This window comes from Leptomonas pyrrhocoris (genome assembly GCF_001293395.1).
Source record: "Leptomonas pyrrhocoris isolate H10 chromosome Unknown, whole genome shotgun sequence".
NCBI lineage: Eukaryota > Euglenozoa > Kinetoplastea > Trypanosomatida > Trypanosomatidae > Leptomonas > Leptomonas pyrrhocoris.
In genome coordinates, this window is record NW_015438378.1 from 359,325 (window position 1) to 371,724 (window position 12,400).

Genomic DNA, 12,400 nt, shown 5'->3' on the forward strand with positions numbered 1-12,400 from the left:
GAAGAAGAGCAACAAGACAAAGAAAAGAAGATAAGGAGAGGTGAGAATCGACACGCTGTACCGCTGCTGCCCCTCCAGGAAAAATGCACTCGAAGAATCGTAAACCACCACAACAAAATATGTGGGAAAAACTTGAAGAGCAGCCAGTAAGGCGTCCAACACGATGTGGAGACGTGGGAGGATAAAGGAAGAGGGAAAGGAAGAGGAAAGGGTGCGGCTGCGCTGCGATGGATCGTGCGAAAACAAAACAACAACAACAAAAACAACAAGCGAAACGCCGACGACAAAATGATGATGAAGGTCTCCAAGAAGAAATAATTTTTAAGTTGAAGAAGCGCTGAAGCAACCAACCAAAGAAGAAGTAAAACAAACAAACGGATCAACAACAAAGTAATAATAATAATAAAAAGATATGGGAAGCGAACAAAAGAAGTTGTTGTGTGCGAAGTAATAAAGAAGAAAGAGAAGCCTAAGAGAAAACGCAATTAAAACGATCAAACAGAAACAAACAAACAAAATTGAAATTAAGAAGAAAAGGCGACGCGAGGAGAGAGCGAAAAGAAGAAGAAGGCGCAGAGGTGTTACCGTAGTACCACTTCCTCCTCGAATACTGCTAAGTGTTATACTCTTCTTTCCTTTTGGAGTACTTTTGAATAAATCAACAAGACTATATATATATATACATATATATATTAAAGGTGAGACAGTTAGGGATAATCTACTAGATATATATACTAATATGTACTTCTTTTTTCGAGTTCACATATCCACACACACACACTCACACACACAAGAAGAATAATAGAAGAGAAGGAGCGAGCTGCGTTAGCCGTAAACGACGTAGACGCTTCCGTTTTCTGCCTCCCTCTTCTTTCCTTCTTTGGTGGGTATGTATATATATATATGTATTTAGCTGTGACGATCTATCTACAAGAGGGTGTAGACGTCACAGGTGAGGGAGGGTGTCCAGGCAGAACGACCAGGAGGTCAAGACAACAAGTAGAAGACGATACTGTGACGAAAGGCGAGGAGAGGTTATCCCGCGTGCGTGCGTGTGCGCTCGAGAGGTGAGTAAGAAGAGTCGTGCGAGTACCAGAGAACAAGGGAAAAAAAAAATACACACACGAGGGAAACACGCGAAGACGCTGCAGTGCGACAACGGAGATAACAGGGGCTTAATTTGAGTTGTATTACTAAGTTTAGATATGGAAGAAAATAAAAAGAACGGTCTTCGCCAGAGTGTTTAACCGTTTCCATCATCATCATCACCAAGGAGACGAAGAAGTTCGTTTTTACACCCAAAAAGATGTAGAAGAAAAGGGGAGTAGCAGAGGAGAGGATAAGGGAGCCGAGAGGGGTATCGACGCGCCCATTCTTTTCCCCTTTGTTGTTGTTGTTGTGTACGTTTACGCGGTGTCCGCAAAAGGCAAGGCACAAATGCACACGCGCGGTCACACAATCCGAGAGGCGTCGTCAACAACACGTTCAGTTGTTGGCCTTTTCTCTCTCTCTCTCTTGTTTTTCTTTCCCTCTGCACAGTTGAAGGGGTGCATTCACTTACACATCGCACCAGTAAAACCGAAGAAAACCAAATAGACCTCATTCTTGCAACGGACGATACATGACCGTGTACATGCAGAAGAGGAGAGGAGGGACAAAGAACGTTCCCTCATCATCAACGCACGCATTATGTGAGGGGGCGAGAAGAGGAACAACGCCGCCACGCGGGGAGCTGCTCAATGAGGCAACCTCGCCACTACCCGACCCACCGCCTCTCCGCACCCGTACTGGAAGGCGGAGAAGTTGACATGCGTGTAGCCACGCGCGTAGAGGCTGCGCGCCACCGCCACCGTGAAGTCCTCCACGGCGCGCTGAAACGCCACCTCTGCTGCCTCTTTCGCCTGCTGGAAAAGGCGCACAGCAGCGCTTTCCGCGTCGGGTGCAACGCGGTCCGACGCGTCGTCCAGATGAGAGCACGCAGACTTGAGCGCCGCCTCGTAGACGTCTAACGCGTCCCGCACCGGCGCGCTCGGAATCACCTTCAGCAGCAGCGTGGCGCGCACGAACTGCTCGCCGCGGAGGGGGGCCATCAATCCCGGCACCAGCACCAACGCCGCGCCGTCCTCTTGTCTCGCGCTCTTTCCATTGCAAATGACGTCGTGCAACGCACGCTGCACGTCGTCGACGTAGCCCGCAAATTCATCCGCAGAGGTCAGCATCTGCGTCACAATCACACGAGCACCACCACCGCCACCGCTGCCACCATTCAGCGCCTCCGACCCTTTCCACAACAACACCTTCTCTTCGATCAGCTGCCGCGTGCAGGCCGCACGTGCCTCGGCGGAGTAGTGCGAAGGGGTCAGCCACAGCTGTCGAACGGCGTCGAGTCGGACGAGAAGGGCGTCTGCAATCGCCCGGCAGGTTTCCACGGTGGCTGCATGCGGGGCGTGCGGTGGCCCCTGCGCCAAGCGCAGCGTCGCTTCCGTGTCTGCGTACAGCTTCTCCAGTCGCGCCAGAAATGCCAAGGAGGAATCCGTTTGATGCGACAGCGGCACGCCGGTGGTGCTCGCGTGCTGCGCGGAGACGTCGCCTCTCGCCTTCGGTGCCGCCTCCGTGTCGTCCCACACCCGATCCAGCACGTGGCCCTGCGCATAGCCACCTGTAAAGAGGCACAGATCCGCTACGGTGGCATCACCGGGTGGTGCCGCCTGCTCGCTGACCACAAAGCGCAGCAGCGCCGCACCATCGGCAAACGTCGAGTACGGGTTCGGCAAATGGGAGAAGGCGGAGTCAGCATCAGCAGAGGCAGCGGTGGTGGGGTAAAACAAGGGGAGTTGCTGCGCGCCGCTGCCGTGCGCCGCCGCCGTCGCCGCCGCCGGATGCCGACGACGGGTGTAACCACCATCGTCGCCACGCAGCACCATCAGACCCGCATTGCGACAACTCGCCGGGGCGGTCGTGGCGTTGGTGGGAGACAAGGTCACGGTGCGATGCGTGAAGTCGCGCATCACAGCTCGAATGCCATCTTCTGAGGCCCCGGTCAACGTGGAGGGGGGCCCGCCGCCGCCGCCGGTTCTTACGAGGTGGCGCGTGTACTCGTCCGCTGCATTCGGTGTGGTGGTGGTTCGCGTGGCGGTGATCGTCAGTACAAGCCCCGCATCAACCGGTAACTGCGCGTTCAAGAATGCAAGGGCTTGCTGCGTCGCCGAGACCTCCGCAACGTCCGACGCGTCGGCGGGGTGTATCGAGCCCGCTGCCGCCGCCGCCGCTGCTGCTGCGCTGCTGAAGTACGGACTGTAGCTCGTGCACGTCATGAATGCCGGATGCGGTACGTGAGACAACAACGACGCGACGTGCCGCTCGAAGGTCGACGTGGCGGCCGGGACTGGCGGGGGCACGACGACAAAGCTGTATGTCATCGAAGAGGGTGTAGGAGTGGGGTGGAGGATGTGGGCCGTGGTGAGGTCAAGCGTAGGCTGCAAGGCTTGTAGGCGGCGCCATAGGGAGCTGCCGTTGGCTCCCGCCACAGAGGCGGAGGAGGCGCTGCCACGCGTGGATGCCTGCATATTCACATATGTATTTCGATAGATGGCTAGATAGAGAGGGGAGAGGGAGGGGGGATGAACAGCGTTGGACAAAGTAAAAAAAAAAAGAAGTTGTGATGAAGGCTATATGCTGAGCGATCCGTTGCAGCAGCCGTAATAGTAACACCAATACTTATTACGCATAAGACAGTGGTCGTGAACGGTGATGTCAAGAGAGATGTGTCGTCCGCTGCGACGAGTGTCGCGCGGGTGCATGCAGAGCAGCGAAAAGGGCGAAAAACGAGGAAGAGAAGTTCGTCGTCGGAAAGAAATAGAATAGATAAGATCAACAACAAAGTTGTTACCGTGAAAAACTCTGAATTACAAAGAGGGAAAGAGGGAAAGAAGCTTATGAAAAACCGGCGGAAGGCGAACTCCGTTTTATTGCTCGTTACCCAGAGCTGTTTCCCTGTTGCCTACTGCGGCAACGCGCTGCGGAGGAGCACCTCTTGCCACCCGTTGTGTTGCCGTACGTTCTCTTTTTCTTGAACGGTTGAAGTACACTGTAGTATGCCTATATAAGCTCAAGGAAAAGACACTGTTTGAAGCACCAAAATAGGTAGTAAATGAATAAATGAGAAAGGAAGAGAGGGACGGGGTGCGTGTGCGTGTGCGGTGGCGTGTGAGCCGCGCGCACCACCACACGACCCCGACGCCCGCTTGCAAAAATGAAAACGAGACCAAAAACAACAACACTCAAAGCAAGAGGGGAAGAGAAGAAGAAATCAACATCCATAACAGCAACAACAGCAAGAGGTGGCGGTGCCATCATTTTCATTATTTTACAGTGGAGAAACGCCTTCTTAGGATGTGGCTTCAGCAGCGTCAGAGGCCGCTTTGCTTTCCTTCTCTCTTCTACACAGGCAGAACGTCGCCTTCTGTTGCTGCTGCTGCTGCGCCGCCGCATAGGCATCCAGCAGCTGCGCCAGCCGCACATCGACGGCGTCGTTGAACATAGTAAAGAAATGCACCGGCACGTGCGCACCGCCGATGCGCTGCTGCAAGTCCGTTAACAGGTCCACCGTTTCTGCCATCCAGGCCGCGGCAAAGCGGGCACCGGCACGACGGTGGGCGTCGTCCACAAAGGCCTCCATCGCCGCCACGTCTGCGTCGCTGCGTACCACGACGGCGCCGGGCCAGGTGGACATGTAGCCGTTCGCCACATCCTGGGGGTAGGACACTTGTGCTGTTGCTGCCGTTGCGGTGGTGGCGGCGGTCGCCCCTTCCTTGTTGTTGTCTTCCGTGGTGCCGCGGTGTGTCGCGATGCTCCGCCACACGCCTTTCAAGTCGGTGCGGTACGTCTCCAGTGCCCGCTGCATCCGCACGCTCGGGATCACCTTTGCGTAGTAGAGCGCGCGCAGCAGAACGTGTGCGTCGGTGGGGTGCGGCAGGAGAATACCGGGGATGACGGTTACAGAAATGGGGGATGAGGACGGCGAGGAAGGAGACGCCATCCGCAACGCACGCTGCACGTCGTCGACGTAGCCCGCAAATTCATCCGCAGAGGTCAGCATCTGCGTCACAATCACACGAGCACCACCACCGCCACCGCTGCCACCATTCAGCGCCTCCGACCCTTTCCACAACAACACCTTCTCTTCGATCAGCTGCCGCGTGCAGGCCGCACGTGCCTCGGCGGAGTAGTGCGAAGGGGTCAGCCACAGCTGTCGAACGGCGTGTAGACGGCCCAGGGTGTGAAAGAGATGATGCACGGCGGGCAGCAGAGCTGCGGTGGCACCACCGTTCGCTGCTGTTGTGCTCGTCGACGTTGACCTCGACGGCGCCACGTGCGACAGCACGATCCGCTCAAAGAGGCCGTCGGCAGCGTTAAAGTCGCGCTCGAAGTTGTGGAAGAACGCGGCGTTTGCCGTCGTGGCGGCGGCAGCGGCGGCGGGGGAGGCGGCCCACCTCCGGTCCAGCGGGTGCCCTTGCGCGTAGCCGGCCACTGCAATCTGCACCGATGTGGCGGTCTCGCCGGTCTGCGATGCCGACGACGACGACAACGACACCGGGAGAGCGAGGCGCTTGATCGCACTGCTGACACAACGAATCAGATCGCCGGCGGTGTGTAGCTCCGACGCGACCGCAGACGAGCCACGACGAGCAGCGCCGTACCGCGTGGCGGGGGAGTCGCCGCGTACGAGGAACATCCGGCGACCGTGCAGGTGCGACACGAAGTCATGCACCACCGCCTCCACACCCGACGTGGACGCACCGGCTGCATCGGCCTCCCCGGCCGCGTCTGACTCGTCGCCCGTGTGGCGCTGCACCGCATGTGTGTTCGCCACCGTGGTGTTGAGCGCCAGCATCACGGGCACGCGCCAGTGCTGATGAAAGAGTAGGATCGCCGCCTGGATGGTGGAGAGGGGGGACGCGGTGGGGGTGGTGGTCGTTGCTGCGGCTGCTGCATTCCTCTCTTCTTTGCGGACCGGCTCGGCAGCGCAAAAGTACGGCTCCTTGCAAGGGATAGTCACGCCCATCAGGCAGGAGGGTGCAGACGGCGTAGCACGACGTGCGGCCGCGGCGGCGACGACGTCATCGCACAGCCGCAGGAAGGCGCTCCAGCGGGGATGCAACAGCTGTGTTTGCGCCGCCTCTCGTGAGGCGACCTCCGCAGTACCCTTCAAGGGTGCCAGCAGCACCTCCATGAGCTCGCTGTTGCGTGCCGCAGTCCCCACACGCCCAGTGTCCTTCAGACTTCCATTGGTGAAGGGACTGCGGTGCGGCAGGTGCGGGAGGGACAGCTCTAATGAGTAATGCAGCGCTGAAGGTGCTTTTGCCTGCGGTGATGCACGTGTTGAGACGACCGTGCCCGCGTCTGCGTTTCCGTGCCGCGCCGCGGAAGACGACAACGACGCCGACGGCGACGGCGCCACCGCACTCACGCCCTCACTTTCGCCCTGCAGTGTTTCTTTTAAGGTGCAGTGGAAGTAGCGGCTGAGGGAGGCGGAGGTGAAGGCTCCCCATGCAGAGGAGCAGTACGCGAAGTGCCGAAGAGGCACCAGCTGCTGCGGTGCGGGGGAGAGACGTAGTCGGAGCATTTACACCCTGTGTGTGCGGCGGCGCTCGCCGGATATATATACAAATAAAGAAATGAATAAAGAAGATTATTATTGTTTTGATGTTGCCACACCTCTCCTTTGTTTTGAGATGCGGTGCACGTGCGAGAGGGGAGAAACGCCGATACTTGTAGAAAGAGAGAAACAATATATATATATATCCGGATAGGTGTGTGTTGCAGAGATGGTTGGCAAAGGTAAGAAAGAATAGCTCGCGAAGAAGAAGAGGGGAGGGACACCAAACAACAAAAAACGTTGAGAAAAAGCTGAGGCAAATCGGGCGAGCGGGTGGGAGAGAAGTCAGCGGTGGCCGCACACACACGCACACAGACAACAACGAGAAATGGCGAGTTATGCGGTGGGGAAAGGAAATGGAAGGAGGTGTGTGGATGAGAGAGAGAGAGAGAGAGAGGGGGCTGCTTTGATGAGGAAATGCGCGTGTAAAACAACAAAATACAAACAGAGGCAAATGTACCTCCACGCACCGCTACGTAAAGCGACACGTAGTGCGAGATGTTTGCTTTCGAAAACAACAACAACAAATACATGATAATAAGGAGAGGGAGATAACAAAAGGAAAGTGAGAAAGAGAGAAATCGAAAGAGAAGGAGTTGAAGGTCCGTTGACGCTGCGCGACACACGGCGCACGCATCAGCTTCTTCGTCCTCATCGCCGTTGCCATCGACACGAGAGGGTTCGACAAAGAGCTGCCACAACGGTCTTCTTCGTATCTATACATATCCTTTTATCGAATACCAGTTCTTTTTGTTTGTGTTAGGTAGCTTCCATCGGGACCTCACTCATAAAGTCGTGTGAAGACGCTGTGGCGTCAACACAGGTGTAAACCGAACATGTGGTAACGCATCTCTCTAGAGAAAAACCCAAACAACAACAACAGCTGCCTTCTGGCCTCCCAGTGCGCCTCCCCACCTTCCGCCCTGTTTGGCTCCGTCACCTCCTCTTCCACCTTCCCAAGAGCGCAGCACACCCACATGAAGCCGCACAAACACACAAATCGGCCTCCCCCTACTTCTCTTCACGAGCGATAGAGAGAGCGACGCGAACACCTACGTCGGAATTCAGGGCCGATAGTTGCTAATACACATCCGGGGATTATACAAAAACTAAGAGAAAAAAAAAAACATGAAAGAAAGAAATGGGTCGTGGAAAAACAATGATAATAAAGAGGAAAGAAAAGGTATTAATAGAGGGATACAAAAGAGAAACTCAGTCAGCAGCTTCAACGCACATCATCAACGTCAACATGACCAACCACCATCCAACACACACACACACACCAGCTTGTGTGACAGCGAGGAAAGCACACAAATAGTAATAATAATCAACTATGCTTTTCCCTTTCTTCTTCTCCCGTTGCACGCAGCCGTCGATGGCGCTGCGACGATGACGGAGGAGGAGGAGAACGAAGAAACAAACAAACACACAAAGAACATGGTGGAAGAAGAAACACGCACTACGCGCGCCCCCCGCGGGCAGCTTTGGAGGGCGGCGTCTCAACATATCGCCATCGTCGTTGCATTGCGCTAGCAAAACAAAAAACAGCAAAGATATATTTATATCTTCTCCTTCGCTAACGGTAATGGACACGCTTGTTGTTCTTGTGCACCTCTTCTTTTTCTTTCCTCGCTTCCTAGCTCTTCCAGATACGGCAGGTGTTGTCCTTGCTCCCCGTCAGGATTGTATCTCCTTCATAATTAAACGAGCAGGAGAAGATCTCGTCCGTGTGCCCGACCAGCGACTGCAGCACCTGTCCCGTCTCCACGCTCCAAATATTACACCGCTTGTCCCCCGAGGCCGTGATGATCTTCGTGCCCTGCGGGTTGAACTCCAGCTTTGAGATCTCGCCCTCGTGGTCGTTCAGGCTGGCCACGCAGTGGCACGTCGAGGTGTTGTAGACGCGCGCCGTGGTGTCGGCGCTCGCGCTGGCGACCATGTTGCCTGAAACGCTGAACGCCACATCGAGCACCTCGTCGCTGTGGCCGCGCAGCGTGGACACGGCGTGCCCCGACGCGACATCCCACAGCTTACACGTGCGGTCAATGCTGCCCGTGACGACTAAATTAGAGGCGAAGTTGAACTGCACGGACGATATCTCGCCGCGGTGCTCGCGCAGCGTGTGCACGACGCTGCCGGTGCGCACGTCCCACAACTTCGCCGTGTGGTCGAAGGAGCCTGTCACGATGAGGTCGCCGTAGGTGTTAAAGTTCATGGCGACGATCTCCGCCGTGTGGCTCATCAAGGTGTGCAGCTCCTGCCCCGTCTCCACGTCCCACACCTTAGCGGTGTTGTCCATTGAGCCGGTCCCGATCAGTGTGCTTTGGGGGTTGAAGGACATGCAGACGATTTCCGTGACGTGCCCGGTGAGGGTGTGGAAGCACTGCCCTGACTCCGCGTCCCAGATCTTACACGTCTTGTCGAAGCTGCCGGTGGCGACGCGGTTACCATACGGGTTGTTGAAGCCCACGCAGTACACCACGTTGCGATGCCCTTCCAGCGAGACGAGCTCGTTGCCCGTCGCCGTCTCCCACACCTTGCAGGTGCGGTCGTACGAGCCCGTCACAAACTTCGTGCCGTTCTTGTTGAAGGCGCAGTTCGTCAGCGGCAGCATGTGCGCCCGCAGGCTCTTGAAGAGCGTGAAGGTTTGATTCGGCCGGTTGCCGGCGACCAGCTTCTCCACGAGGCGCTGCAGATACGTGAGGATTTGGTCGCGGTACTTGTGGCCCAGCAGCGGCTCGCTCGCCACAATCTTGTCCGCTAACGGCTCTAACGACGTGCTTGGGGTAAGGAGAAGCAGGTCGATCGTCTTCTGGCCAACCTGACCAGCCGAGGTCTCATACTCGAGGGTGATCCCGGGCGGGTAGTACCGCAGGAGAAAGCAACGGAGTTTCATGTTTAGATTCTCTTTAAAAATAGAAGTTGAGTTTATAAATATATATTTAGGAAGGACCCACCGAAAACAACAACAGTCCTACTATTTATGGCCCCAGGGAAAGCAAAGGGACGCAGCCGAAACCACCGTAATCGCTGTCGATGCGCGTGTGCGTGTGCGTCGGCGTGCTCCGAGGCAGACAACAGCAAAAGCAAGTACACGGAAGATTAAGCCTAACCTGTAAGGGCGAAAATAATAGCGCACGACAGCGAAAACAAACAAAAAACAGAAGGGATCTCAACGGCAATAGCAATGTCAATCAACGTGTAAGGCTACCCACGGAGCGAAAACCGTGTGCAGAGTTCGGCGAAGGGAATGCATACAACGTTGGTGCGCCGTGCAGTGTGAGAGGTCACAAAAAAGGGCGAGATGGAGAAGACGTGAGAAGAGAAGAGTCCAGCGCTATGAAGAGGACGTGAAACAACACACACACACACACCAGTGGTGTACGCATTTCCTCTTTTCCTTGTTGCCGTGCAGCAAAATTGATCTGGTACTTTCGCTGCTCCCTCCTCCACGATTGTTTCGTCTCCGCTGACAAAAGAAAATTCCTTCAAAAAACCTTCAACAGAGCGACCTGATTCGTCGTTTCCTTTTTCTTTTAATACTCGAAGCCATAACGCACTACCCTTTACAGAATTCAAACACCGACGGACACAGACTGACAAACAGACCAATGAAAAGGCACAACACCCACCCACCGCACTCTCGCTCGTGACTCTGGACGACTACACACAGACCTACACGTGCGTTAAATTCCATCTTCAGCATTCACATAGGAGTGAAAAAGAGAAGAAAGGGGAAAAGAAATCGCTGGAATGCCGAAACACCCAGAGAGAAAGAAAAGAAAGGCGGAGGAGGAAGCACCAGCAGCAGCAGGACGCAGCAAAACAGGCGAGGGAGTTTAGCAATAATTAATAGTAACAATAATAATAATAGACACACCACACCAGAGTAGCGGCCTGTGATGCACTCTCATCACCCATCGCTGTTGCTGCTTTCCTTTACTTCCGTGCTCAGACAGCCTGCGAGCGCCTCCCTCAAACGAAAGAAGCACATCCCGCGTTCACTCCTTTATATGTATATTTTAAACAAGACAAGCACAGTGGGGAAAAAAAAAAGCTGCTACGAAAGGTCATACGCCGCCTCTTCTTCCTCCTCCGCGGCGACCGCATCGTCCTGCTCCTCACGCTCGTAGAACTCATCGGCCTCCTCGTCATCCACAAAGAGGTCCTTGTCCATCTGCCACAGGTCCCACCCACGCATCTTGCCCTCGCCCGCCTTCGCCTTCCGCACACGTGCCGCCTCCGCCGCCGCCGCCTCCTCACGCTTCCGCTGCTTCCACGCCTGGAAGGTCTCCTCCGTGACAGGGGTCAGGTCGGTGCGCTCCTTCAGCTTCTCGCGCTCGGCCTCGAGCTTCTCCTCCAGCCGCGTCTCGTCCTGATCCACCTCATCGAAGTCCTCTGGACGGAAGAGGTAGTCCTCCGGGTTGCACATGAGCTGGTCATCGCCGTCCCCACCGGCTGCCGCCGCCGCCTCTTCTCGCTTCTTGCGCTGCTGCGTGTCGACGTCGTTGAACAGCTTCGCCAGCTCGGCCTCGCGTGCCTGCTTCGCCTCCTTTGCGGAGCGGCGCGCTTCCAACTCGGCCTGCGACTTGCGGGCCTGCGGGCTGCGCTGGTCGACGCTTTGGCGGACCTGCTGCACAAAGGCCTGCACCTTCGCGCTGCGGTTCTTGTTCTTGAGGCCGAAGGTCTTGTCCTCGACAATTTTCTCCTTCTTCTTCTGATCCGCCTTGCCCATTTTCTCAATATAAATCCCCGTGTGTTTTACTTCTTCTGTTGCCACAGTTTTCTGTATTACACGACTCCGGGTCGGGGAGAAGGAAGTTCGTGCGGACAACGAGCCAGCGAAGGAGGAATATATTTATATACACTAGTCCCAACACGCACCCACAGCAATGCGACGATGCAGCAATCACAAATTGAAAGAATAGACAACGGAGAATTGCAAAGGAAGAGAGAGAGAGGGAAAACAAAACAGGAGGGATGAATTCACCGACGCACACGCACGCTTCGTTTTCCTTTTCTTTTCTTTCTCTTTGCAGAGAGAACAGAGCTGATATCCGAGGCGTAACTAAAACAACCTATACACGTATTATTTTCTGCCGCGGTGTCGCTCTTGCCTGCGCGCGTGTGTGTGCGTGTGTGTGTGTGTGTGTGTGTGTGTGTGTGCGAAGAGACGAACCACACAACAGAGGTGATGCTTCAATGCGGCGTAGAAAACGTCCGATTTAGGCTGCAAAGATCGGCGGATCACACACAGGAACGATCGTGCGAAGGGGAGAGTGTGTGTGTATGTGTGTGTGAGGGAGAGGGAGAGAGCATGAAGAGGAGGAGAGCACGCGTACCTGAAAGAAATCAGAAAACAAAAAAATGAATACGAGCAGGTAAAGAAGCGGCCTCACTGGTGCTCCAGCCACGGTCCGTTGCGCGTGGCGCACAGCAGGCAAAAAAAAAAAACCCGCTGCAGACGGAGCGCTTTCCTGTAAATTCCATCGTCAACACGCATATATATATATATATATATATATATATATATATATATATATATATATATATATATATATATATATATATATATATATATATATATATATATATGTATATCAATACCCTTTTGGATTTGCAATGAGAAACGATGTATGTATCTGTGTGTCCGCAAACGTACGCAACACAACAACATACGGGAATAACAACCACAGCAGTGCACACGCCAACACACCACAAACACTCCACATAAGCGGAGTT

The 12,400-nt window shown here is 54.9% G+C and overlaps 4 protein-coding genes across 5 annotated transcripts; all 4 read right to left on the minus strand.

The window, feature by feature from the left end:
- Positions 1-1,736: 1,736 nt before the first annotated feature.
- On the minus strand, positions 1,737-3,775 carry ABB37_08153 (hypothetical protein; the record flags this gene model as incomplete). 2 transcript variants are annotated; one of them, XM_015807051.1, is made up of 1 exon in its annotated part: positions 1,737-3,775. In XM_015807051.1, exon 1 carries the CDS (start codon positions 3,564-3,566, stop codon positions 1,737-1,739), a length of 1,830 nt encoding a protein of 609 aa, XP_015654446.1. In that variant the 5' UTR covers positions 3,567-3,775. The 2 variants fall into 2 exon arrangements, with proteins under 2 accessions (XP_015654446.1, XP_015654445.1); XM_015807050.1 differs by having other exon boundaries at positions 1,737-3,593.
- Positions 3,776-4,387: 612 nt separating this feature from the next.
- ABB37_08154 (hypothetical protein) lies at positions 4,388-7,164 on the minus strand (the record flags this gene model as incomplete). The annotated part of the gene is made up of 1 exon (XM_015807052.1): positions 4,388-7,164. Exon 1 carries the CDS (start codon positions 6,623-6,625, stop codon positions 4,388-4,390), a length of 2,238 nt encoding a protein of 745 aa, XP_015654447.1. The 5' UTR covers positions 6,626-7,164.
- A 1,130-nt stretch (positions 7,165-8,294) lies between these two features.
- Positions 8,295-9,866, minus strand: ABB37_08155 (hypothetical protein; the record flags this gene model as incomplete). The annotated part of the gene is made up of 1 exon (XM_015807053.1): positions 8,295-9,866. Exon 1 carries the CDS (start codon positions 9,552-9,554, stop codon positions 8,295-8,297), a length of 1,260 nt encoding a protein of 419 aa, XP_015654448.1. The 5' UTR covers positions 9,555-9,866.
- An 852-nt stretch (positions 9,867-10,718) lies between these two features.
- On the minus strand, positions 10,719-11,889 carry ABB37_08156 (hypothetical protein; the record flags this gene model as incomplete). Its single annotated transcript, XM_015807054.1, has 1 exon — positions 10,719-11,889. The coding sequence occupies exon 1, from the start codon at positions 11,391-11,393 to the stop codon at positions 10,719-10,721; it is 675 nt and encodes a 224-aa protein (XP_015654449.1). The 5' UTR covers positions 11,394-11,889.
- Between the last annotated feature and the right edge of the window lie 511 nt (positions 11,890-12,400).